Source organism: Cyprinus carpio, chromosome B20 (assembly GCF_018340385.1).
Source record: "Cyprinus carpio isolate SPL01 chromosome B20, ASM1834038v1, whole genome shotgun sequence".
Taxonomy (NCBI): domain Eukaryota; kingdom Metazoa; phylum Chordata; class Actinopteri; order Cypriniformes; family Cyprinidae; genus Cyprinus; species Cyprinus carpio.
The window spans coordinates 28,656,787-28,682,173 of record NC_056616.1 but is presented as its reverse complement, the minus strand read 5'-3'; the positions used below and the strand labels follow the sequence as shown (position 1 = coordinate 28,682,173).

Sequence of the window (25,387 nt, the reverse complement as noted above, 5' to 3'; positions counted from 1 at the left end):
GAACGGTATTGCTGGTCATAACTGCTTTTTTTTTTTAGGTTTTGCTTTTTAATGCACATTTAGACATTATCAAACACTCGATTTTTATAAGTTTTTTTTTATGTTGCATTTAAAAATGTTCATTACTGACAAGCAAATTAGGAATTTAATCCAATGAAGAAGTTTAAATTATTTTTACAAATCATAAAAACAATAAAAAACAACAGAGTTATGTTGCAATTCTGGTACAGCGATATGCAGTGGGATATACATATGAAAGATGTTGCATTATTTGTCGACCAGATAACACCTGAATGACAAAATGAATGCAGTGTCTTAAAATCCTGAAAAAGCTAAGGATATTCAGTGAAAATAGTTTGCAGTGTTTTACAAATAACTGATACATATGCATGAAAATAAAACACATTTCTTTCTTGGCATGTCGCGGTGGCTGGCGTTGTTCATTGGTCAGGCATCAACCAATAAAAATGTCATCATTCGCACCAAAGCCCCGCCCCTGGCTCTGCACTCTCACATCTGCATATACAAGTGCACAAGTGAGTTTTGCAACAGGAATACCTGCAAAAAGAGTAGCAAAAGTCAGAGCGCTAGGATTTGAACTCGTACTGCCAGATCTGAGAGGTTGTAAGTGCCGACTTGACGTTGTGCAGCGAAACTGAAGTAAAGTGCAAAAGTAAATATGTCGTAAACATTTGTATATGTCATTTTACACATTTGTGACTATTAATCTACAACTTCCAATTCAAAACACGGGTGTTTGATCATTGTCTGTGTGTGCAAATTGAAAGATTCAGCTTTTCACATCAGAGCTGTGAGTGTAAATTTCAACTTACAAATACGAATGTTAATATGACAAGTTCTCACATTCAGATGTCCAACCTCTCAAGTTTAGCTACTGATTTACCTCCATACAGACCTGCCGTCGTCCCCAACACACCCCTGTGAGTGATGCTCTGAAGACCCCACGTGCCCTCTGTAAACATCCCCCAGCTCCACTGACAGGACAGCACCGCATTCTCACGAGAAACTGTCATTGTGTCCCACTATCCACATCCGAGGCAGTTCACACAACTTCCAGAGAGCTTCAAAATCCCCCAAAAGAGTTCCCAGAGCATTTTTAGCTTCTGTTTCTAATATTAGACCTTCTCTGGTCAACTGAGATCAAAGGTCGGCAGAACGCTTGAAATGTAATACAACCGAACAGTTAAATATAGAGGAAGAGACAATTAGGGAGATGAGCGGTCAGCAGCCCAGTGTCTCTCTGCAGTCAGCTGTGGGTCTATTTTCTGCTGCCAGAAGAAGAGAGGAAGGAACATTGTGTTTCCTATAAATAAAGAGAGGAGTGCAGCTATCATTGTTTTGACAACGGAAGCAACGTCGGTGTAGTTCTTTTTCTGACACTCGTCACATCTATGCGTGAAAAGAAGCATTCCCTACTGGCCCAGGGGTCAATTAGAACCATTCACAAGTTGAAATGAAGATCTCTATGTCAGGTGAAGTTGTAAACAACACTGGAGTTTCTTGCCTCTAAGGGATGAAGCGGTTCAAATTACATCCATGAAGCTGCATTTAGAAACATGTCCTATCTTGAATTTATTTTCAAAGTGATCTAAAACACAATCACAGTTCCAAATGATGGTAATATCTAAAATTAATAGACTGCATTTGCAATGATGCAAATTGCATCGAACTTTTTAGAAGGAATCACAACAAAGAAATCCTGAAATTATATATTTAATAAAAGATTTTATAATTATGCTGAAATTTATAGTACTGCTTTAAAATGTTTGGGGCCAGTAAGATTTTTTTTTAAAAAGAAATTAATACTTTTATTCATCAAGAATGCATTACATTAATCAAAAGTGACATTAAAGACATTTTTAATTTTTAAAATACATACAAAGTACATATCTTTGAACGTTGAAACTGTATGTTAAGCAGACACACTTTTACTAAATGCATCTTATGTTTTCAACTGCATGAGCTAATCAAACCATTTAAAAGCATATATCATTAGTAGGTATCCCACAATGTGCAAAATATCCACAGTACATCCTTCCTGGTTGATGTTCAAGAAGTGATAACCAGAACAACCACGAGCAGGATGTATTGTCTACACCCTCTACAAATAGACCATACCTCCAGGAAATGGTGTCATGAGAAAAAGCAGTGACTTAGGTAGGGGAAGATGACCATCACAGAAAATCACACGAATCACTCCATCACACGCCCAAAAAAAGATGTGCATGAGGAAGAGACTCGTATCCTGTAAATAATGAGTCAGCCACATCACATACAACACTGTCTGAAGACCCTCATTTGCATTTTATCAATGTATAATGAAACTTACAATTATTGTGGTTAAATCTATATCATATTTTATATGGAAATACAAAGGTCGTCATTTAAGTTTTACATTTCCGGAATTAACCTTGAATCAGCTTTGTTTTGTATTCTCTGAGGAATGTGCACATGGTGGAGTGGGCATTTCTCAATCCCACTCACTTAATTTAAGGAAACACTGTAGACAAAGTGAATGTCAAGGCCAAAACAACTAAGGGAAGAATGATTCTGAGAATGAACAGTCACAAGATGGTTAAATGATTAAAATTTGAGCAGCACATGATTTTAATCAATGATAAAAGAAAGCAAATACTGTGTTTTTGTCAGTTACGTAACATTGATGTATCCCACAGACACTTGACTGGAGTAGTGAGAAGACAAAAATTGGTAAAAAAGATTATTATTATAAAATAATAATAAATAAAAACACGCTTTTGTACTTTTTGCAAGCACAAGTGTTAATTTAATTTATAATAAAAATTAATTACTTTATTTTACCAGTAAGTTATCAAAAAAATCCAACAAATAATAATAATGGAAAAATGTCTTGTGGAACTGCGTTCTATCTAAATGTAGAAATGTTATCTTACTTTAATTATTTTATTATTTTTTATTATTTGATTATAATTTGTAATTATATTATCTTTAATTATTATTTACTAAAATTATTTACTTATTTATTTTTGAAGTACTGTACTTAGAGATTTTGCTGGACCTGTGTAGCGAGACGCCATCGAGTCGCTTGTATTCTTTCACCATCTAGCGGTGGCTACATGTCATTATAACAACCGGCAACTTGACGCTGTGGTTTACATCCGGGTTGCTGACGTCGGCCTCCTATTGGTTGATGTAACGGAATGGACAACATGTTACAATTCATGAAACTAGTCGGACAGCTAAAAGTGAGTGAAATTCGTAATAATACCAATGTTTTGCGCGTTAACCTACGTTATATTAACGCTTGCTTGTGTTACAGCGCGTACCACGAACAGGATGGGTGTACAGAAATATCAAACAGCCTGAAAGTGTGTCTGATCATATGTACAGAATGTCTATGATGGCCTTGACCATACAAGACATCACTGTCAATAAAGAAAGGTTTGTATGAGGGGTCTTAAAATACAGGAGTTTTGCATATATGTCGACTGTTTACCTTGGAGCGAACGTAGATGTTCTTACTGATGGTCTTCGTGTTTATTTGAAATTGACGGATGGGTGACGGTTTAATCCACAGAAGGAGCCTCTCAACATTTAACGTTACGTAACTTTTGGGAAGAAAACGTATTTCTCGTAACCTATTTGTAACGTATTTCTCGTCAGTTTCAATAAAGCTGCCTATGTATCCAAACACAGAGATCATCAATGTAAGCGAGTAAAAGTTTGTCAGACAACAGTTGCTAAGGTAGGATTGGTCAGTAGCAATTTTAAGGCGGGGCTTAGAGAAGTGTCAATTAATTTTTGCATTGTGCAGTTCACTCAGATTGATTCACATTTGTGCTGTTCATCTGTTCACACTTGTGCAGTTCATTTCGACTCATTCACACTTATTCGGTTCATTAGAATCATTCACATTTCTGAAGTTCATGTAGTTTCGTTCACATTTGTGCGGTTCATTAAGATTCATTCACACTTGTTCGATTCATTAGGATTAATTCATATTTGTGCAGTTCGTTCGGTTCAGGTACGTTCATTCATTCATTCTTGTTCAGTTCAGATTCATTCATATACACTAGTCTTTTTTCCAGACCCTTTTAGGTTAATGATTAAAAACACTTGTAATTAGCTTTCTACAACAATATAAATGGTACAAAATGTATAAATATTTTTACAGTATTAGAGGTTTGATAAAAAACATTTATTTAAAATAAAACAGACAGTTATTCTAAAATGTCTCCACAGATGCATGAAGCTGGCTTTAGTTCATGACTTGGCTGAGTGTATTGTGGGAGATATTGCACCAGCAGACAATGTAAGCAAAGCAGAGAAGCACAGAAGGGAAAAGGTATGATGGTTTTAAGATCATTTTTACATTTGAAATATTTTGTGTTTGTGTACACAGTAAACATTGAGAATTTTTCTCTTTAGGAAGCAATGGTGCACATCACAGGCCTGTTAGATGATGGCTTACAGAAAGAGATTTACAGCTTGTGGGAGGTGAGTTGAACAAAACTAAACAACTGGACCAAGTTTTGTGTTTCTCTTCTTTTTTTTTGGTTCGGAATGACTGGACTACATCTTTCAAAGGAGTATGAGACTCAGTCCAGTCCAGAAGCCAAACTGGTGAAGGAGTTGGACCAGCTGGAGATGATAATACAAGCTCATGAGTATGAGGAGTTAGAGGGGAAACCTGGACGACTGCAGGAGTTCTTCACCTCCACTGAAGGTTTGATCTTTCTCAATCATACACATATACTAACTTCTACCAGCTCAGGATCTAAATATATAAGTAATTCTAAGAAGAGATCCACCAATCAGAAAAATCACTGTTACCATGGACAAAGTAAAATGTATCAAACGTGCTCAACAGTGGCCGTTCACTCCCATAAAGAAATGCAAATGTATTAAGTCTGTCTCATTACACTTTACACCTACTTAAAGGAACAGTTCACCCAAAAATACATTTGCTGAAAATGTACTCACCCTGAGGCCATCCATGATGTAGATCAGTTTATTTCTTAATCAGAACAGCCTTGTATCAATTGTTCAACTATATATCCTCTGCAGTGAATGGGTGCCGTCAGAATGAGAGTCCAAAAAGATGATAAACACATCACAATAATTCACAAGTAATCCACACATCTCCAGTCAACTGTATATTGCATTCTTTAGTGAAAAAGTCATCTTGTCTCAATTAGGAGAGAAATATGCACACTGATCAAGGACTGTTTACAAGCAATAAGTCCAGTTCTAAACAAAACCTATCAGTGGATTTTAAAGTAAGAGGACAACAGGGGATGGACATTTTCACTGGGGAAGCATTACTATAGATTTTGGCCATAAGTAATGGTTTAAAGTAGTGCTGTCAAACGATTTATCGCATCCAAAAGAAAAGCTTTTGTTTACATAATATATGTATGTGTGCTGTGTATATTTATTATGTATATATAAATACACACATATGCATGTATATATTTCAGAAATTTTTTTTATAAATTAAATATATGTATTTATAATATAAATTATATAAATATAGACATGTAAATACATGTAATTTTTTCATAATATATACTGTGTGTATGTGTATTAATATATACATAATAAATATACACAGCACACATACATATATTATGTAAACAAAAACTTTTATTTCGAATGCGATTAATTGCGATTAATCGTTGAACAGCACTAGTTTCAAGCTAAAACACCTTAATGGTGGATTTGTTTTTTACAAACACCCGGTTTTAATCATTTAATTTTGGGGTGAACTATTCCTTTAATTATTTGCATGTATTTGAAAATGCAATTTTCAAAACTTACAAACAATGATTCGGTTAAATAGCTTTATATTTTGCCTGTTATGTCACAGATGTATTTTCTCCTCTGATCACAGGGAGGTTCCATCATCCGGAGGTGTTGGGTCTGGTGAAGAGTTTGAATGAGGAGAGAGCTCGACACATCGCTGCCAAGGAAGATAATAATACAGAGAAGACCACTGATACAAACCCTCACACCCTAGCGACACCATGATCTCAGTTCCTGTCAGGCTATGAAGCTACCTCCACACATCTGTACACAAGAGTGTTTATATTGTCCAGAATAGCTGTGCTTTATTCTAATCGTATTTAATTGCACTGAAGCATGGTTTGCAGTTGTTTGACGTTTGTGTCCTGTTTGTTTGAATGCTATGCAGGACACAATTTGTTTCCACGGTTGCAATTTCGATAAAAGTTCAGTCTCTTTTTTTTTTAAACCAAATTGAAATGTGACTGCTTTTTAAATGTTGTTTTTCTTTCTATTTTTATTTTGATCAGCATTTACTACTTTCCAGTAACTGATGGTTCAATAAAAATAGTATTTTATATCAATTGAAACTGATTTTACTTTGTTGAACGCTATGAGAACTGAATGGAAATGTAAACACAACTCATTCTGCAATAATTATAACAACCTTTAAAATATGTTTGTACTGTATACGCATTCAGTTCTGCGAAATTGTGTTACAACAGCGCTAGTTTTCCAAGTGGAAAGTGTTAAGCAGAAGCTACAAAAATTATGTTAAAAACAACTCAAAGGTCAAAACTGAGCAGCATCTATCTTGTGAACATTTTTGCAAAGCACTTTACTACGCTTTACCCTTTTACTTACAAAGAAACAGTAAAATTAATGTTCATTTTATAGTTTCTGATTACGGTTCAATTCACCTTAATTTCATGACTGATGAGCCGGGACTTTCTGACTTTACAAAAAAATGTTTAATGACTGACAATATTAATGAACGGCAGCTCAACACCCGAGTATGAATTTGAAGAAATATTTTGGCTATAAAATCTTAAAACAACACCTGACTTCATTGTCAATGTTAAATATGTAAAGCTGCAACAAATTTCACACAAACGTATGAAGTAAAGAAAAAAACAGGATATAATAATGCTATACATTTTTGGTCAGTGACAATTATCCTTAGCAATACACTACAATTTACATCAGGCAATCAGAAAAGCTAATAAATTGCAATAAAATGTAAATCTTCATTCTTTAATTTGCTGTTTGCATCTGTTATTAACAAACGTGCTCTAGTTAGCAGAAATAGGAGCATTAACACATTTATAACAGGAAAACAAAGTCTAACTTTTATTTTGTTGAGCATTCTTTCAAGTACTTTATGCAGCCATTATTTTTGGTCCAGGAAATGTATCATGCTTTGTTACAGTTAAACAATGTTGAGTTAGTATAAATAATAAAGTAACGCAGGACTACACCAAAGACAATATCCTCGAAAAAAATATACATATTTAGAAAAGAACTTAAAGAATAAACAGGCTCCACTTGGTTGTTTTCCTCCTGTGCACAGATAATCCACCAACACGCACCTGAAAGGCATGTATTGCCATTTTTTGGGGCCCTCCGGTGCAGTTTTCACTGTGGTCTCCAAACCACTAGGGGTCATCAGAGTTCCACTGGTCGACCATTGAAACCCTTAGTGCTCACTGTTCTCTGTCACATTATTAGTAGGGGTGTCCTGGGCGCTGGCTTGGGCTGCTGAAGACAGGACATCTTCAAAACTGCCCGCACCTCCTGTTCCTCCAACCTTTGACTGCTCACAACACAAAACTCTCATGACATTGGGTAGTATGTTGACATTCAGGATGGTGAAGTTGAAGAATTCCTAATGATAAGCTGATCAATTATTAACAGCACTGAACTACGGGGCAAGCCAAGTTACAGTTTGCTGTTTGACCACTAATAAGGTCATTGTATGTCAGGCTTACCTTAATGTTTGAAACTGTGCTTTCGACTTTTTCCTCAAAGGACTTGAAACTAGGCGAATTCCTGTGAAATAAAAATAGTTTAGTTTTATTTACCTAATCTAGACAGTAAACCTCAACTGGTTCGTTCAACTGCAGTCTTAATATCCTCTCCAGGTTGTTTTAGTGTAATAAAGGTGCATGCAAGATGGTACATGCAAGGATTACCATTATTTAAAATCTATCTATTTTTTTTATGTTTATACATCTGACACACCAACACTCAACCTGTAGTGTATTATTATATATATGCATATGTGCTTTAAGATGTCACATGCATTTTTATGTTGTTGTCTATCCTTCGATAATTTAAAACGTTTTTTTTTTTTTTTTTTTAATGCAAACAATAGAACAAACATGCAAAAGCAAGCTGTCGCACACATTTACCTCATTGTAGGCATGCTCATTGAATGCCGTATAGAATAGCTGTCCCATGAAAGCATGGCCAAGCAGGAGAGAGGTTCGATCATTATCATGGACAAACAAATACATTGCAAATAAGACACGTATAAACATAGCTAATAATTAAAAGGTTTAGTTATATGTAAGTGTAGCCTGCAGCAGTATATTTCAATACTACACCAACACAACAAAACATTTGGATTGGTAAGATTTTTCATGTTTTGAAAGAAATATCTTATGCTCACCAATTCTGCATTTGATCAAAATAGCAAAACTATTAAAACTTTGTAATATTATTACAAATTAAAATAAGTGTTTTCTATTTGAATACATTTTAAAATGTCATTTTTTTCCTGTAATGCAAAGCTGAATTTTCAGCATCCATTACTCCAGTCTTCAGAAATCATTCTAATTCTAATATGCTGATTTGGTGCTCAAAAACATTTTTATAATTCATAATTATCCATGTGACAGATCTGCTGCTTAATATTTTTGTGGAAACAGCATCATTTTTTAATTTTTTCGAAAGAACAGCATTTACTTGAAATAGAAATCTATTGTAAGTAATGTCCTTACTGTCACTTTTGATGCAATGCATCTTTGTAAAATAAAACTACTAACTTTCTAAACAAGACCTGACCTTAAATTTAGAAATTGTACTGCACAAGCTGGTGACTTTCCAATGAACAACACAGTACAGAACTTTTTGATCATTTTGCACTTCCTGTTTTCTATGCATAGTGAGAAATAAACCGCATACCTGATAAAAAAAAAAAAAAAAAAAAAAAAAAAAAAACGGCTATTCAAAGTAGGTGGGATAAGGAGGTTTTTGCTATTTCTCTCATGAAACTATATATCAAAACAAGAGCATTACATGCATTATTTGTCAACACATAAATAGTTCAATGAAAAGCAACACATGCTGAAGCCAGTTATCTATTAAACAGATGCATGTAGTCAATGTGGGAGACAGAGAAATGATTGTTATTTTGGCTCAAAATAGATTTGAAAATGCATTGCTGGTAATAATATATTATATATATATATATATATATATATATATTATATATATATATATAATATATATATATATATATTATATATACATATATATAAATAAGACCTGCTTATAATGCTACAGCACAGTCTGAGATATTGAACCATTTCAGAATCTCATATTATCTAATGAATTTATGGCTCCGCACTGTTTTTTTTTTTCTCAGAATCAATTTAAGACAGGACACTCATTGAAATTGTATTGAAATATTCATATTAGCTGCTCAGATACTTGAACACCCTTTCACACCCATATTGATTATTTATGGAAACACTGTCTGAGTAAGTCAGATTTAGTTTCAGCACCGTCACTGTTCTCATGTATCATGCAGATGCTAAAAGCTATTGCTAACAGCTATTGCTAATCTCTTAGATCTATAAACACAATATCTTACCCAAGAGAATATGACCTTTGGTGTGCATCAGAGACAGGGAAAAGAACATCATACATCATTTTTTTTGCTGACAGATTATAGGCCATACAACAAAATTCTGGTCATATGAGCCTCAAAACATATTTGAGGACATATAAAATTCATGCAGTTATCAAGTTTAGAACAATTATTTCGGTAGAACTTTCACTCGCATAAAACCATAACAATAAATCAGACTTATTTCAAACCATGCAACTGATTTTTTAATTATTTTTTAAAACATTTAATACATTTTAGAATTGTAATACAGTGTTCACAAAAAATTTTGGACACTTAAATGGAAATAGGAAAAAGATGCTTGACCTTTTTTAGACCTAACTTTTATCCAAGTGGTGTTAAGTTTATTTTTTTAGTAGATGTCTGAATTTAGTTTCCCTCAAGTTTAATACTACAAACACTTACTGTTTTCATTTTAAAACAATTGTTCTGTCACATGAAACCTTGTGAAATGAGCGCTTAAAAGTGTGCATCTAATGCAATAGCATTCACACATTATAAGTGTGACTTACTTAGAGTAAGTGTCTTTACTTTTTAGGGCCACTGTATACTGGCAGTTAAAGTTGCTAATGAACTTTAACCATTTCCAATAATTGCCAGTTTAGGCCTGATTCAACAGGCAGAGACACAGAGAGAACCTGTGCAAAAGTTATAAGAATATTTATCAACATTTCAACAAAAATGTTAACTCTTGTTGAAGTATTGATGAACTCCTGAAAAGCAAAAAGCATTATTTTTCCATATTAACTCCATATACAGTATGGACTGTAATCATGCAATATGCTGCTATAGCTATAAGCCAATAAGCATGCAAGGCTAAACATTGTTTTTTGGAAGTTTCACTGCAAAGATGAGGTAGAAAACCCCCAAGCACATGCAGCAGAGAGATGGTGTCACACACTGGCAACCAAACACACATACCTCCTAGGATACAGTATCTGAAGGCCATACATGCTGAAGTAAAATAAGGTAATGAGGTTTTTTGGATCTACAGAAATGTCCAATTACAGTAAAATCAACACTAATATTGCTAAAGCAAATGAGGGAGTGAGTGGCAAATTAGAACTGGGCATCATGCAATGATTTTGATCATTCTTTATAATTAATTGATGAATTAAAAACATTGTCTTACAAACCCACAAACGCACAACATAATGTGTATCCTATAACACTCCTGCAAATTTTATTGCATCATGTAAATTATATATTTTGTCACTTATCAATTTATATTTTTGACCTTTTTCCCAGTAAATTTTTTTTTTTAAATAATATAAAATAATAATATAATGTATAATCTATATATATGATGATGTATAATAATATATTATTATTATACATTTTGTAAACAATTAGTTATTAGAAAAATAGAAAAAATATAGTGGAAAAATCTAAAATACACTACACTACATACTTTATCAACAATCATATTATTAACAAAATTTTGTTTTTTAAAATAATGTATTTTCTTTTATAAATATATTTTTACTGTGGAAAAAAAAGGAGGGGAAAATTAGTTTTTTCAGTGTTCAGGACATCTGTATATAAGTATAGCCATTATTAATTGTAACAAACTGTCAACAGTCAATCCTTATCACCTGCTGTACATGTGTTTAATTCTCCCTTACTTTCTTCTAAACTGAATGCGTCTATTGTCAAAGAGTGTCTCAAACCATCCATGAGCCAGTGAAGAGGAGCTGGTAACATTCTTCATGCCATCACAAGCTCTTATTTTTATGCCAGCTGGACCTGCCCCCAATCTGGCCCACTGAAAGCTGCTTTTTCTTAAATGAGGCTTACGTAACACAAACATGCCACTCAAAACTGGCCAGACTGGCCAAAATAAATGCCTCAAGACCACTGCCATTTCACTGTGCAATAATCACAGTGTGTGGGTATGTATTTATGGGAGATTCCTGCGCAAGAAGAAACAGGGAAATGATAGACAGTAGAAAGAGGCAGAGGGGGAAGTGACATTGTACCTCATATCGCCAAACTTCCTGCTGATGGCATTGCCCAGGTTACTGAAGGCCACTGAGGTCCGCTGTCCAGCCGTGGTCAGGGTCTCAGACGTCTTTTTGTATCTGAAAGAACAGTACAAAACCAGATACTCTTACTCAGATATTCCTATCATAGATGCCATTGATAAAATATTTCTCATAAATATAAAATTTGCACACAAACCTAATTTTTTTTTTATATATATATATATATAAAATGTACACAGTTTAAAACATATTCCATAGGAGAAATTACCTCAAATATGGGTTGTCTAAATTTAGGAATCCCTGGGGGTTCACAAGGGTACTACAGGGGGTTCGCTGAGTTGATTGAAAGCTAATAATTTAACCAAATGTAAAATTTAAAAAAATATATGCGGCTGCACAATTAATCGAAATAAAACTGAAAGCTTAGTGTGATTATCAAATCAAAGGCTACAATTGTGTGACGTGTGAAATTTACAATGATTCACCAGTATTCTGCCCAAAAATAAAAACTTTAGTATATGAAAATATGTAAGTGAAGAATTTTATACATTTAATACGTAATTATCGTAACTCAAGTACCGTTACTTGCTGTGTAAACTAGAATTTGCACCTTTATATATATATATATATATATATATTATACAAGTGTCATTTTATTTACATGGCAACTGTAATTTAAAACAATAAATATTTATAAAATTATTCATTATATAATTTTTTTATACATTTCCATTTTTATAAGAGGTTAAACCAATATAATAACACCACCAAAAAGCCATATATACGTGCAGCACTATATAGAAATAATCTGATAATAAAACATTTGATAATAAATTATGTACTAAAAAAGAACGATAAGTGCTCCTGTAGATCAAGTGGTAGAGCATTGCGTTACAAAGCGCAAGGTTGGGGGTTCGATTTCCCCGGGGTGAAACACATGATAGGTAAAAATTGATAGCCTGATTGCACTGTAAGTCGCTTTGGATAAAAGTGTCTGCTAAATGCATAAATTTAATTTAATTTAACAAAACTTAAAACATGTACACGCAAAAGAACAAAAAGGTGTCTTTTCGGAATTGTAGACAGGAAGAAACTTCACTTCAGTTTTTTCTGTGATCTCGTACAAAACAGGAAGAAATGCTGTTTAACTCCAGAGAATACAATAAGGTAGTCTACAAAGGGACACTAAAGACACAATGCTATTGATACTCTACAGAAATAACAATCAGACATTTAGATAAATGAATATGCTTAAATACAGGTTTGTATTGTATAAAAATGATTTCCTACTCTTTTGTTTTTTTCCCAAATGTCCAATTTAAATAGCAAGTCAACTCAATTCACTTTTTGAACCCAAGATCTCTACATTCCTCAGAACAAAACTCCCATATTTAATTTTACACACACAGTATCCAAACCTGGCACATTCTGATCAGTCTACAAACAACATTTGTGTGTTCCTCACACAAAGCAATAGTATGACTTTAGAAAACCTGGAAGATTTTCGGAGCCCCATCATCCCTCTTTATTGCATGGGAAATGCAGCATGAACATAGTGTGAAACATCTTTTATGATAGAAAGTCTTAAAGGTTCAAACTGACATAAAAGGTGAGTAAATCATGACAGAGTATTCATTTTTAGTGTGAACAGGGTTCTTTAAGTTGTATCATGCTAAAAGTCACATTTCACAGACGAGAGGTGAATCGCATTGTGAAATTATATGCTTTGTATAACAGCACATCTAGAGTGAACCGAGAACAGCCTAAGAGATGGAAATCTAGTCCTTGATGGGAGTATGTGCAGAGAGACACTCTGGCTAATGCAGGAATCATCCATATCGGTCAGCAGACGCCATCTGATCGCTTTGTCCCTCTCAGCCCACCAACCTCCTCACCATGGCAACTGCGACATGAGAAGGACTATTCATCTGAGACGCGCTAGCTAGTATGTCACTGTAGTAACTGAATAACTAGGTGAACATGGGGTATAAACAAAGTCAGGCAGACTTATTACAGATTTCATTTTCACCACAGGTACTGTAACCAGAATGACAACCCAACTAAGAACCATTTAAATTAGTGTAATAAAAAAAAAAACATATCAAATACTCTTTATTAAAACAATAAGAAGAAAACAACAAAAGGCATAAATTGTAGACTTAAAGGAACACTTCACCCAAAAATGAGGATGACGTCTGTATTTACTCAATAAATTCATTCCAAACCTGTTTTTCTGTTGTTTATCCAACAAAAAAAAAGTAACATTATTTTGTTGCTACTTACATACAATAACTAACCTGACAAGCAGAAGCATTTGCTAATTTGGTACAGCAGAATAACTGCATTTTCTTCTTTTGATTAATTGTTCCTTCTTGTATTATTGTGATTTGTAAGTGCTTTCGGTAAAAGCATCTGCTAGATGAATAAATTCACATAATCATTGCTTATAAATGGTTTTCTGTTCATCAAGCTTGTAATTTGTGTATTTGTCTGTGTTATTCCTGAGGGTAGTGATAGTAAACATGCACATCAACATTATTATGAGACTTCATGAGCCATAAAGAGACATGATATAAAAATATTAAGTCTTTACTTGCCTTTCATTGATAATAATAGCTCATTTGTCTGTTTAGTGCGTGCATATAAAGAGAAACCTTGTTGCAATGACGTTATTATCATGCAAATGAGTGTGTGTCTCAGAAAGTCATTGTCTGTCTGGGTGAATGTGAACTGAGGCAGATATGGATCACACTGTGATGGCAATAACCTAAATACACATCGACAGAAGGAAATACCACTGTCAACATGTTCATTCAAAATGCAATTCATTCTCAAGAAGGAAGCCGGGTTATAAACAAACCGGTCAATGTAATATTTGTTCTTTTTTGATGCAAGATATCAAAGTACTAGATTTTAATAAGACAACGATAATATTGCATGAGATATATACAGTATGTGACCCTGGAGCACAAAACCAGTCATATTTTTTTATACATCATCTGAAAGCTGAATAATGTATGGTTTAGTAGGATAGGACAATATTTGGCCGAGATACAACTATTTGAAAATCTGGAATCTGAGGGTGCAAAAAAATTAAAATATTGAGAAAATCGCCTTTAAAGATGTCCAAAGTTCTTTTAAGTCCTTAGCAATGCATATTACTAATCAAAAATTAAGATATAATATATTTACAGTAAGAAGTATCACAAAATATCTTCATGGAACATGATCTTTAGTTTAATATCCTAATGATTTTTGGCATAAAAGAAAAATCTATAATTTTGACCCATACAATGTATTTTTTGTCTATTGCTACAAATATACCCAGCGACTTAAAGGGACAGGTCACTCAAAAATGAAAATTCTGTCATCATTTACTCACCCTCATGTCGTTCCAAACCTGTAGAAATTGCTTTCTTACAGTATGTTGAACATAAAAGAAGATATTTTGAAGATTGCTGGTAATCAAACAGTTGGTGGTTGCCACTGACTTCCATAGTACTTTTTTCTACTATGGAAGTCAATGGCAATCACCATTTTTTTTTAGAACTAGCTTTTGTTTTATATTTTCAGTATTCATTTTAATTATTAGTAAGTTTGTTATGCGCTTTGTCCTTTTTATTAGTATTTTTTAATTGAACTATTTAGGTTTCTTTTTTTTTCAATTTTAGTTAATTATTAGTTAGTCATTTTAGTTGCAACATTTCTAATATTTTTATTTTATTTTATTTCAGTTTCATTTCAATTAGCAAAATTTTTTTTTTTTAAATGTTACAAATCTACATTCAGAAATATATTAAAAAATAATTTGGCTGCATCGGAACTAAACTAATTTGTTAAGCAAAAACTGTACCACTAAACTAACTCGTCTAACACACGTATAGAACTACTAGGTTGTTAAAAATTGATTTTGTCCCATTTTGGTCATGCCTTTTCGCCAAGTGAGCATGGATCACCACTGTTGTCTGTTTGTTTCAAAAAAGATGCATGATGCATCTAATATCATAAGTCAGACTTAAATATGACATAAATCACGAGGGTTTTAGCAAAGGCTACTTACGCTGTGCTGGTCTGCATGTCCGTACCAGCTCCTCGAGAAGTTCTCTGTCGCAGTTCATTCAGGGGTGTGATCCCTAGTTTCTGTTTCAGCTCCAAGTGACGCTTTTCTTTGGAGGCCAGGACTTGTTTCAAAGTAATGATTTCTTCTTCTAACTGACAGAAGGAAAATAAGTCAAGGTTGGGGGCTGAAGCTTAACAAAAGGTAATTCAGTTCTGATATGAAGCCTCCTCTCTTTTTCTTTCTGTCTCATATGCACAACTGTCTTACAGTTAACATCGGCCTTACATGGCTCAGTGGACCGTTGGAGATCTGGGAGGATAAAGTAGCCCAAGAAAAAATGGGGAAAGCTTTGGTCACATGATTTTCAATCATGGGTGGTATGTTCTGGATGAGATAATGCAGACTATTTGTATGGGGAACAGCTCAGTATATTTCAGGAAATACAGTACAGTAGACTGGATCGTATTTCAATGATAATTTGCTTTTAATATGACTGAAATCACCTTACTATATATTTGAACACTAATGCATGTCATTTTTAACTTATAACAGATGAGATAAGATAAGTGAACAGTGGCACATTTTCTCTTTTTAAAAAGTGAGTCACAACATGCAAAGAAGGAAAATGCAGACAGATCTGCAGGAATTACATAACATGCACTATTTCTGCTTGAGCTTTGTAGCCTTGGGGTTCAGAGACTAACATAGTTTCTAAGGATTCAACCTGCCCATTGTTCCTGGTCTAGCACTAAAACACTGGAGAAAAATAACTTAATCAGTTCATTCTCCATTCCTCTCGCTCCTCTTCTGTGACAGTGTTGTTGAGATCCACCTCTGACACCTATCCTCGTCCACTTCCTTTAGAGGCTCTTTTGTCCAAAAAACCTGGAAATAAATGTACAAAAATAGCGAAACAAATGAAAATTACTGTTAACATGCTCAATCAAATGGACAAATCTTTAAGCACACATTCTGATTGCGCAGATTTGATTTCACCGAAATAACTTGTGTTTATTCTCCACATTGAAAATAGTTGTAACAGCTAATTTTTTTAGGAAAAGTAAATCATCATGTGTTTGCACTGTACTCAGAAACGACCCTTCAGTCAGTCTGAAAAGCCTTTAAACACATTTAACTATCACCTTAACAGTGTAATTATCCTACCTCACCTCAGAATGAATGTGTATTTGCAGGTATAATGAAAGGTTGTACAAAAAAGACTGAAAACCCCTTGAAATTTGCACTAGAGGCTAGAGATTGATGACGGTATAAAGGGGCTTTACTGGTTTTCTTTAAAATCACACTAAAGTTTAAAATTGGTCAACTGATTTTACAAACATGATGGCATTTTTACAAGCATTATGGAACGCATGTTTTGAGGCAACATAAGGCTGATTTCAGTCTAAAGCACCTCATAATAGACATGCAAGAGACCTAGAGACCAAACAAACAGTTATTCTCTTACGCATTTGAGGATTTTTAAAACGAACTTACGGTAAAGAGTAGAGGACATGAAAGTAGAAATATGGTTTAATTACCACACCTATCACTGAAAACCTCAACCCAGTTCCCCAAAATTCCAGTTTCACTGCAGAATCACCCACTCAGTACATATGGTTTTAGTTTCATTTTCATTGCAATACATGTCTGACATGACTTACATAAATCAATATTTTTAGAGTATTCATCCAAGAGTGAAAATTATATTGAAATGACAGCATATACTCTGCGTAACGTGAATGCAAACAAAACAGCTCAGACCCCTTTTAGAATTGGACACAAATGTCAAAAAACACCCTGTTACTTTTATAATTAATTTCCTCAGAAACTCAATGTGCTTAAGAAACATAGTGGTGGAGGTCAAAAACACTCATGATTAAAGTGAAAGAAAAACTAAATTCCTACAATAGCTAGAGAAAATGAAAGCTCATATGATGAAGCCCTAATAGCATTTGATATGGCTCCAGTAATGTGAGTAAAAAAACAAAAATGTTAAGGTTGTTTTTTTGCCCACAGGGAAACAAGGGTCACATCTCAGAGATCTGGTCAGTATTACAATGAGAAGAACTGATTATAGAGTACTGTGGCATGAAACGAATGATACCCTTTTAGTGGGCTAATGCAATCAGCAGGTAGAAGAGCAGAGCTGGATTGGTCTAAGCAAAGGAAGCAATGGGATCCTCAGATTCATCATTTTACACCACCACACAGTACGCTTGTACAGAAGATTCAGATCTATCTGTTTTAAAACTAACGCAAGATGGTGCATTGGTGAGCTTGAGGACATTAACATGATAAAATCAGTATGTACAGTAGTTATGCATGTACAGTATGTTATGCATTTACAGTTTCTTATCTTAGTCTTTCATCTACGTACTATATTGTTATTTGCACATAACTCATTTGGATTTAATTTTGAAGCACGTAAATAAATATAGGTCTGTAGATTTCACAGTTTATTTAACACAATTCAACTATAAAAACATGCATTCATCATGTTTTATATTAATATTTATATATATATATATATATATATATATACACACACACACACACACACAATTTTCATGTTATGGATGGCCTAACAATTACAAATTTAGATTTTCTAAAAATATTAACATATGTGATTAATTGTGCATTTATTTTTATACTATTATTTGTAAATTATCTGATGACTTAATCAGCATATCAAACTGTTTTTAACTAGTTTTTAAACTGTTTTCATTTTGGTGGAAAGCCCTTACTTTGGACAAACTTTGACTCTTTCAGCTTTGGTCTAAGATATTTTAAAATGTCACAATATGATGAAAAAAAGTTTCAAAACATAGAGCATGAACATGTCCTGTGGGCTGACATTTTAAAATATGAAAATAATCATATGACATATTCAGAGTCCCGGCCTATCCTCAGAAAAATCACTTTTTCATAGAAACACAACATAACACATGGACTTTGCATATGCAAAATTTCTGACATTATCTGAGAGGCTAACATTATAACCTCTGGGTCTTCAGTTGATGCTAAGATGTCCACACTGTTTTATTTACTTCTAACAAGAATGATTTCTTGATATAGATTTTAATCTTGAAGGTGGGACTATTTGAAGCATAAAGCTGTGCAGAAGAAAAGTTTTTAACTTTATAAAAGCAATCAATCTCACAACTTCCACTCAGCCCTCTTGTTCAGGTTGCCCTCACCAACTTTCTTGATGTCTTGCATCAAGCTCCCCCACTATCCCATAACTTTCGGATTTCCCTAACCTATTTACGGGTCTAACATCTACGAATAAGAGGGAGTCAGAGGAATCATTTTCATGTTAAGATGTAAAATAATTAACCCTTTTCCATTCCATTGTTGCCTTTCTACTGTGTATACATTTTTGTTGAAGGTTTATTACTGGAAAACGAGAGCGTGCGATATCAAACTGGTTCATTCAAAAAACACCAAGATGAAATGCTGAGACATGTAAGATTTAAGCCAAGATCATTCGAAAAGATAATGCTATGGTGAATTTCAAAGGGAAAAAAATTGGTTCGTTTTTTTAAAACTAATTTAAATAATGAGTCGATGTTTCCTGCATGGTTCTTCTAGATGGTTCATACTGGTTTAACTGATCATGTTTGGCTTATAAGCCAGTACAGCTTAGACTGACCTTGATGATGTAGAACATTATTTTTAACTATCTAGAGCTAGGAACCTGGTTGAGCTGGTTAATCAATACAACTTGAAGTGGTTTGGTCATCTAAATCGGTCTTTCTTTCATCAAATAGCATTAAAAAACATATAGGGAAGGAATCATTCTTTTGAGACTGATTCCTTTTTAATGAATTGATAAAATCTGTTTAATGAACTGCTCAAACAACACCACGTTGTACATGAGTATGTCTTCCCATCACTAAAATGACACGAAAATGCAATAAAGAAGTGATAATCAGAAAGAAAAAACTCCTCCATATCTTCAGGACATTCCCTTTCTGGGTTAGTTGTCTATTTTTTTTTCATTAATGGGCCAACTCAGAGTTGATCTTTCTCATGTTCCTTCTGTCTGGGTGAGTCGTGTCACGGTGTTCGGTGTGTCATCTGAGTAACTACGTGTCCCTTCAGGGCAGTGTACTCGACATTCCAGCTTCTTCAATAGCTCACTGGGACTATGCATTCCAGCTCTCTCAATGTCCTCATTTTCCTTCCGACGACGCAACAGATTCTCACAAAGAAATCACTTCACTGTCCCTCAGAGACCTTGATTTCAATGCTGTTAGGAAGGAGGAGGGCATTCTTACTATCATCAGATGAACAAAACCTATTTCTTATCACCACCACTGATAGAAATTAAGAAAAGGACTTCAAAGCCAGACCAGAGATGATCAATAAAACAACAATTAATTAAATATTTGAGATACTATTTTAATCTGTGTAATCTATACTGTTAAAACAATGCTGTCAATTTCATAAACTAATTTATATCACAACTTTATCATAATTATGATACAGTTAATGGGTTAATATATCAGTTACCGCCTCTGGCCTATTAAATAGGTTCTGCAGTTTGTGTAAAATAACTTTTATAGTGTACTTTCTGTAGTAGTAGTCTCCACTGATGCACACGCACACACATCACCACACACACAACCACACACACCACACACACACACACACACCCACACAGACACCACACACACACACACACACACACACACACACACACCACACCACACACACCCACACTACACACACAATCTTGTATCCAACCAATGAACTCAATGCAAATCAGCAAAAATTCTATAAAAACAAACAGCTAATAAACATTAAACCAATTGGCACAAGTTAGTGTTAAATTAATATTATTTATGATACTATTACTACTGTGTTTATTAATATTAATAGCTGATTTTTTTTATATATACGTATACCTTTATGATATCATTACAATTTTAGGTTAAATGTACTTTTTTTTGTCATTTTTTTATTAGTATTTACATTTTCTATTCAGTTTTAATTTGATTTTATTGCAGGTTTAGTGCTAGTAATTTACTTTACTAACAAGCTTGCAAAACAAATACTTTTTAGTTTTAGTTAACAATAGCAATGCTTGTGTTACCGGGCTTAGTTTGACAGCACAACTTAATAGTACACGCTAGTAAAGTGTTTTTCTGTAACAAATGGGAACAAATCCTGTTTTTAGTTTCACTAAATAACACTCCATTTCAATAATGCAAGCACAATCTATTTGGAGCTTGAAATAAAGCACAAGTATAAAAAAAATTTAAGGGCATGGTTTCAGTGAACTAATGCGTAATTTCTTGCCTTGCCGGAGTAATAGGAGGGATTTTTCTTAGTGATTATCTGACTGGATTTAATGCTGACACAGAGGCACACCACAGAGTATTTAGTGAATGGCGGCATTTCCAGATGGTCGTGACCATGCAAAGGGTGTAATGGGTTGCTTTTAAAACTCTGCTAAGCTACATCCTTCACATGAAAATTAGATTGTTTTGAGACTTACCTGCATGGAAAGTTTCTCTGTCTTCTGTGGTTCAGCAGATTGAAAATAAGGAGAACATACATGATCTGATTCATGAGCTGATAACCAAATTGATTACAAAGTACAAAATGCCACTCAAAATCTCGGTAGCACTTTATTTTACAGTCCTGTTCCTCATTGTACATACTATTGTACCTACTATAGTAAGTACAATAACTATGTAATAACTAGGTACTAACCCTGAACCTACCCCCTAAACATAACCCCTAACCCCTGTCAGTTACCTTGTATTGTACCAGAACTTTATCTAAATAAATACACTGTAAGTACACTATAAGTACATGTACGTACACGTACTGTAAAATAAAGTGCAAACCTAAATCTCACAAGAACATGCAATCAGGAATGCATTCAACAGCAAAAAAAAGAACTGAAGTGAGATATTCAACATCATTCAAAAACAAAATTTACACAGACATGCAATATCAAAACCCATGTTGGTCTCATTTCAGGGAACTTCAACATGGCATGCATTTTAAGCACAACAAAGGGTCTGTCAATTCAAAATAATGTCACATTTCTAGGGTTTAGCAGTGTCTACAACGTTTTGAAAGTGCTAAAGTCTTTGACATGGCTGTTACTGCCATCTAAAACTATGTCAAAGAGCTACACACAACTCAGCATCCATCAGCTCAGAGGTGGAAATGGAGTGATCTACATGGCTACAGAGGTTGGGTTGTCACATTCACTTTCAATGACATTACACAGCAAGCTCTTACCCCAGTCTCTATTGCTTCAGGAGTTAGTACGCTTTAGAGTACAGCTCTGTGAAGCGCATGATTGGCAAACAAGCAAAAGATTAAGTGTATAAATGCACAAATGTATACATATATGCACTAACTTTAGCACTTTAAATATTTAAACAACTGATTAATAACATTAAACTATAAACTATATATTATAAATATATTATTTTCAGGTTTGTGTACTTCTTTTACAATAATGCACTATATTATACTGTACTCCTATACTAAATCGTCTACTATAACGAGTGCAAAAAATATACACATGACTTTATATTTTACAATTCACAACTCATACCATTTACTGTATAAATCTACTTGCATTTTGTCTAGTCAAATTCTAAAAATTACATAAATCTAAAATAAATAATTCTAAAAAACATTATAAATTAAAACAAATGATTTACATTCTATAAAAATACACAAACTGCAATTTATTTTAACTTCACTGTACTGTACATACTATACAGTGTGTGTGTATGTGTATATATACTATATATATATATATATCTATATATATATATATATATATATAATTTTTGTCATTGCCATTTACTTAACTACAGCTTAACTATGTTGATGTTTGTTCTATATGTTTAATGTTCTAATATGAATTCATTGGTTATTTGGTTATCACTGGTCTTGCTGGTATACAGGTGCTGATGATACTTGCCTAGATCTCAAACAGTATACAAAAAGTGTGTTTATTACACTGACATTGATTGATAATTACATGACTTTTCATTGCCCAACCCTGTCATTAGAGCTTGTTTAGATTGGTGGAGCAACACAGTACTCGGTGCCAACAGGATGTCTATACTACTAAACTGTACAGTTTTGTTTGGTTAAGACCAGCCAATTCACTGGTACTACCACTGGAACATATCTGGTCACAAGATTTCAATTATTTAGCTAAGGACAGTCACGTGGAAATGAAATGGTAAGGTCACGTGGTTGTCCAGATCCCAGTACCTAAAGGAACTTGAGAGAGAGAGAGAGAGAGAGGGAGGAGCTGCATCCAATTCCCTAATTTGTTTACGTGTTTTTGACAAACAGATCCATGGAAAACTTGATCACAAGTCTGGCTTAAACTCATGCACATCGTTAGAATGAAGCCTAAATGAACTAGACTACAAAAACGTGACTTTTAAATAGCCTAATATTTGTTAGCTGTCTAGTTATCTGTTCTAATCTATCTAGTATGCAAAAATAAAACCAGTAGGCTATAACATCACGTGCCTCTTCAGTGAAGGACTACTCAAGTTATTTGAGGATACACAGGAAAGTGAAAACCATATTTGCAGAAGTATTCAAAAACATTTATATGCACAAGCATATTTACAGAACAATAAGGATGATGAAAGTGTTTGGAAAGTAAGCTCACCCTGTTGTCTGGGCTCCATATCAGCGGTAGTGTGCAAAACGCAGGTCCAGTTCACATTAACAGCACCTCTCAGTTCAGAGAAATTCCCGTCCAACACAACCGCTCCACACACGCACTCTCTGCTCTCAAAACCCCGCCCATTACCGGAGCAGCTTCAGCCACAGACCAATGGGAACTGTTATAATTAGCATATTCTAATTTAATAATACATGCCGTGGTAAATAACAACAGCCGTCAGTTCCTACATAAAAAAAACAAAACAAAGATCTGTATAGATTTATATGATTAAACACTACAACGGTTGTCTGATTCCTACGTAAACTTGTATCTTTGTGGTAGCTGTAATCCTTATTTGACAAATTGTTAGCAACTTGTTTTATTTTTATTTTTTTTAAGCAAACCGTTTTCAAAGTCCCAAATTTAAGTATTTTTAATTCATGTTGCAGAATAATAAAACGGTAAAACAATTTAAGAAACCTAAATCACAGACCTGATTTTACTCAAGACATCTTAAAAGTTCAAACCCAAATGAAAATCCAGAGGCAACACGGCTCAAAATGACGTGAGTTTGGCATACCACACCGATGATGTCATGAGTGACACGTTTACCTGAGAGCAGCGAGTTTACGTTCGGTTAAATTATCGTTCCGGTCAACAGCGGCATCTCCTGGCGAGACGCGGAAAAAACAGAATGCACAGAGATATTTAATATAAAACAATAATTCAACATAAAAATAAAAAAAATGGAACGGAATAGAACATGCTCATTTTTTAAGTAGGCTACAGCTTGTGGCAAGCGATGCCTAGAAGCGTTTACTGATGTGTAACAGAGCTAATATTTATTGACGTGATTACGGGAACTTTAAGATAATTATTAAACTTCATTATTGTAATAAGGAAGGTTAAAACTGTAATGAGTCCACAGCACGCCAAGCATGGATGTACAAACAAAATAGATGATCCCACACAATAATGACACAGTTTAATTAAATGGGTGGTTATCATTGGTCTGCTTCCAACCATGTGCATATGGGACGTATAAGGCAGATCTGTTTCAGAATGTGTTATTTGTCTCTTAGGGGCTTTTTATAGGTTATGCGTTATGAGCACACGGAGTTCATTAAATATTTAAATTTTACAATTCTTATTTTGACCACCAGGTGTCAGACTTGTACAAAATTACCGTAAAAAAAAAAAAAAAAAAAAAAAAAAAGTCAAATAAATAATTCATCTGCAACTACTTAAACTACTTAGCTGGTGTAAATAGAACTGAGGAAAAATAACGAGCCGTGACTGATATGACGAAATGAGATTTTTATGGCATTTGTTTTTTAAACAACTTTTTTTTTTTTTTGCCATGTCTTCTCATGACGTTTTGCATTAAGGTATAAGCCTACTTTCATTTTCAATTAGATGTGTTTATTTTAAAAAGTTAATGATATTAATTTGTTAATATTCCATATTATTTTTAACGAACACAGGCTTAATAAACAATAAAGTTTATCAAACTAAATCATGTCTGGTCAAAACAAAATACATTAAGTACATGAAAAAATCTTTACAACACAGTCATTTAAAATAATAATAATAATAGTTTTTGGAGAATAAAAAGCATTGTGTTCAAATATGAATCCAGAAGTCGCAAGAAACAATAGTTCCAAAAAAATCATTACCACAACATGACATTTATTTGACAACCCATTTTCATTTGAGTTTGCTCGTTGAAATATTCATTAAGCTTACAGGCTTTTCATGAGTCGTAAACATAAATACAATTCATCAAAAACTACTGATAAATGAGGAAGCATCAATAAGTCAATAATATTTGCAGTAGGCTACCCTGTTTTAAGAGTAAGAACTACAACATACAATTGTGAGTCACGCTTTTATTGTATTAAACTGACAGAGATTGATATTTGTTGTCACTCTTCATTGGCCTGCACTGCTATTAGAGCCTGTTCCAGCGGTGGAGCTGG

General features: G+C 33.9%; 1 protein-coding gene and 1 pseudogene across 1 annotated transcript; one reads left to right on the top strand and one right to left on the bottom strand.

The window, feature by feature from the left end:
• Nucleotides 1-3,104: 3,104 nt before the first annotated feature.
• Nucleotides 3,105-6,368, top strand: LOC109044938 (5'-deoxynucleotidase HDDC2). Its single transcript, XM_042746719.1, has 6 exons — nt 3,105-3,245; nt 3,320-3,441; nt 4,243-4,345; nt 4,429-4,497; nt 4,588-4,726; nt 5,894-6,368. Exons 1-6 carry the CDS (start codon nt 3,201-3,203, stop codon nt 6,028-6,030), a joined length of 615 nt encoding a protein of 204 aa, XP_042602653.1. The 5' UTR covers nt 3,105-3,200; the 3' UTR covers nt 6,031-6,368.
• Nucleotides 6,369-6,732: 364 nt separating this feature from the next.
• On the bottom strand, nt 6,733-23,430 carry LOC109061472 (annotated as a pseudogene).
• Nucleotides 23,431-25,387: the final 1,957 nt, after the last annotated feature.

What these genes read in the sequence shown, in the direction of transcription:
- LOC109044938 (XM_042746719.1), top strand. Translation starts at nt 3,201, where the DNA reads ATGGACAACATGTTACAATTCATGAAACTAGTCGGACAGCTAAAA. An exon ending in AACTAGTCGGACAGCTAAAA is followed by an intron (nt 3,246 to 3,319) that starts GTGAGTGAAATT and finishes CTTGTGTTACAG; the next exon opens with CGCGTACCACGAACAGGATG. An exon ending in ATCACTGTCAATAAAGAAAG is followed by an intron (nt 3,442 to 4,242) that starts GTTTGTATGAGG and finishes ATGTCTCCACAG; the next exon opens with ATGCATGAAGCTGGCTTTAG.